Source organism: Musa acuminata, chromosome BXJ3-8, assembly GCF_036884655.1.
Source record: "Musa acuminata AAA Group cultivar baxijiao chromosome BXJ3-8, Cavendish_Baxijiao_AAA, whole genome shotgun sequence".
Taxonomy (NCBI): Eukaryota; Viridiplantae; Streptophyta; class Magnoliopsida; order Zingiberales; family Musaceae; genus Musa; species Musa acuminata.
The window spans coordinates 3,967,020-3,969,935 of NC_088356.1; the positions used below are offsets into that span (position 1 = coordinate 3,967,020).

The window sequence follows — 2,916 nt, forward strand, 5'->3', positions numbered from 1 at the left end:
ATATATTGGTTGGGTTATGTCTGACTATATGTTCTAGGCTACACATAATCACATAAGTTGATTTAGTTAATTAATTTAACTTTGGTCAAATATTAATTTGATATCTCTTATTAAATTAGATTATAATATTTTAAAATACTTTAAAAATATTATAAAATAATAATCAATCTTAAATTTATTTTTAATGAATTGATTAATTTAGATTTATGATTCTAAATTTAAAACTAATTAGATCATAAAAATTCATACATAATTTGTTGAAACATAAATATGTCTAATTAAATAAAGTAAAATTATTATTAAATTAACAAATCATTCTAATATTATAATTCAAGGATCATTGTTTATTAATTATAAATATTAAAATTAAAACATTATTATGCATCACACAAATTATAATAATTCTAATATTAAATATTTTAAAATATAAATAAAACTTAATAAAAAAAATAAAGATTCTTACTGATCCTTTCCTAAATCCTCTCACTAATAAGCTTGGTAAAGAATGATGGAGGGAGAGCCTCTTTGTATATGGAAAAATGAGTTTTTCCTGAAAAATAAGTAATAATTTATTTTATTTTTATTTTTCTTTCATGCATAAAAATATAATTATAATATTTATTTTTTAGGATTCACACACAAAAATAAAATTTAAACTATATTTTTAAAAATTATATTACTCATTAAAAAATAAATAAATTAATAATTCATTTGATTGACAAATTTTTTAACTTATCCATATGATTAAAAAAATTAATTTTAATTATTTTCTTAATCCTACTATATAAACTAGAAAGTTAATAATTTAAATAAAATAATATCTTATTTATATTAATTTGATTTATGTTAAGAGATAAAAGAATAATCGGTGATTCAGTTGCCCATTCAGAGGAGTGAGGAAGGAAACTTTATCTCATCACTCAAGTCAAAGTTGCTATACAAAAGAGACTTAGAACTTAATGAGCTCGATGGAACGAGGAGAGTAGAGGTAGAGGTAGAGGTAGCGGTAGAGAGAGAGAGAGAGAGAGAGAGAGAGAGAACTCCAAGTATCCCTATCCCCTTGTCATGTTCGCCGTGGGGTACGACATTTGACTTATTTACTTATCATACAGAGATTAGTCATCATAATATCAATAGAACAATGACACCCAAGTAGCAGAGGATATTCTCATACAAATCATAAGGAGTGTGTTCGTAGTTGATGGGAGACAACATCTTATAGCATCATCTGCAGATTATTTGTTTATTTGCATATAGATTTCTAGATCACAAAAACATTACATTGCAGCCTTTTTTGTCCGAACTCTATTAGCGGCAATACCAACGTCAATGACTACAAAACAACATGATCATAAATCCTCACATCTTTTCACAAGAATAATGACTCGATCTATTGAAACTAAAGTAAAAATGGACCTACAAACTTGCTGCCCTCTCTGAGAGAACAATCAAACCTGATGAAGGACAAAGTATTCCTTCAAGGAAAATGACCGAGGGGTCTGCAAGTTGACTTCGGTTAAGGAAGATATTGGCCTGCTTTACCATGGCTTTGACTGCATTTACTTACAACTATCAACATAGGATCAAGTGTTTTTGCTATTTCAAGAACTACCAACTGAGGACGAAGGACTGCGATCGCCGTCGGCTTCGAGCATTCCACCAATCGCCGTTTGCAGATCTTGCAGATCCAATGCCCGTGGAGGAGGTACGGAAGCATGAGGATGATGCCTCGACGGCAACTCCATACCTCTCCTCGTCCAGCCAGCCGTATTGCATGACTCAGAGGGCGACGAGATGATCCGTGGCCTTTTCGTGGAGCGCTCTTCATCTTCGTTACGGCTGATATAGCTTTCAGCCGGCAATGGGTGGTTGCTTGGTCTACGATTCACAGAATCCTGCGAGATCATGAAGAAACACTATTGAGTTGACCTAATTTTTGAACACCAACAAACAATAGACTGCCTTTTACCATCTCAATGACGCTCCTCCTCAGGAGGATCCATCCAAGAACGTATGTGCTTCCTACGTGCGAAGAAACATGTGTGTAAAGAATTGTCGGGTAATAATTACCTTTGGGATCAGACTCCATGTGATATCCTTCCATTGCTGCCGCAACCGGAGTTCGCAGGTGCGGACGTTGAGGCGCCTGGAAGATCCATCAAGTCGGACGTCGAAGCGGCCGACGGCCATGACTGAGACCACCACCGCAGGATACCAGGTACAATCCTCGAACGCCTCGACGACGTCTCCGGGAGCCCAGTCGCTGAACAGGCCACCGATCGGCAACGGCGGGGGTCTGAGGAACTTCCTCGGCACTCTTTCCACAACCAGCGGCCTGTCCGTCGGGCGGCGATCGTACCGGAGGAAATACGTGTGGCCGTTGCCTGAGAGGACCCGGGCGGTGCTCCAGGAGTAGGAGCCTTCCTTACACTTGTAGACCTCCACCGAACTTCCATTGGACAGCCTCATGGTCACCATGACGACGTCGGAACGAATGCCGAGTCTCTACAACCTCTCTCTCCCACAAGCCCGACGCACTCTAATGACAATGAAAGTAACAAGAAATATAGGGTAAAATCCAATGGGGTATAAAATGTCTCATGTCTCGCAATTAGAATCCTTTTGAAACTCGGATATCGGTCAATCTGGTAGTTGGCACAACGCGTGTTCGTCAGCGCAGCTTAGCAATGCAGTTAATCTGGAGATCGGTTAATCTGGTGGCTAAGCACAAGCAAATGCAGCCCTATGATTGAAGTGGGTGGATCCATCGTTTGCTCGGAGTTTGATAAATAATAGATAAATATTATCCTTTAAATATGTATTGACGTAAGTATAGTTTAATAATATTATATTTTAAAGATTCATTAACTATTATTTTATAAACTTATCTTTCTACTCTTTTTAGTATTTATATAA

The 2,916-nt window shown here is 36.6% G+C and overlaps 1 protein-coding gene across 1 annotated transcript; it reads right to left on the bottom strand.

The window, feature by feature from the left end:
- Nucleotides 1–1,601: 1,601 nt before the first annotated feature.
- On the bottom strand, nt 1,602–2,469 carry LOC135645697 (uncharacterized). The gene is made up of 2 exons (XM_065164338.1): nt 2,071–2,469; nt 1,602–1,895 (listed from the first exon to the last, which is right to left on the bottom strand). The coding sequence occupies exons 1-2, from the start codon at nt 2,467–2,469 to the stop codon at nt 1,602–1,604; spliced, it is 693 nt and encodes a 230-aa protein (XP_065020410.1).
- Between the last annotated feature and the right edge of the window lie 447 nt (nt 2,470–2,916).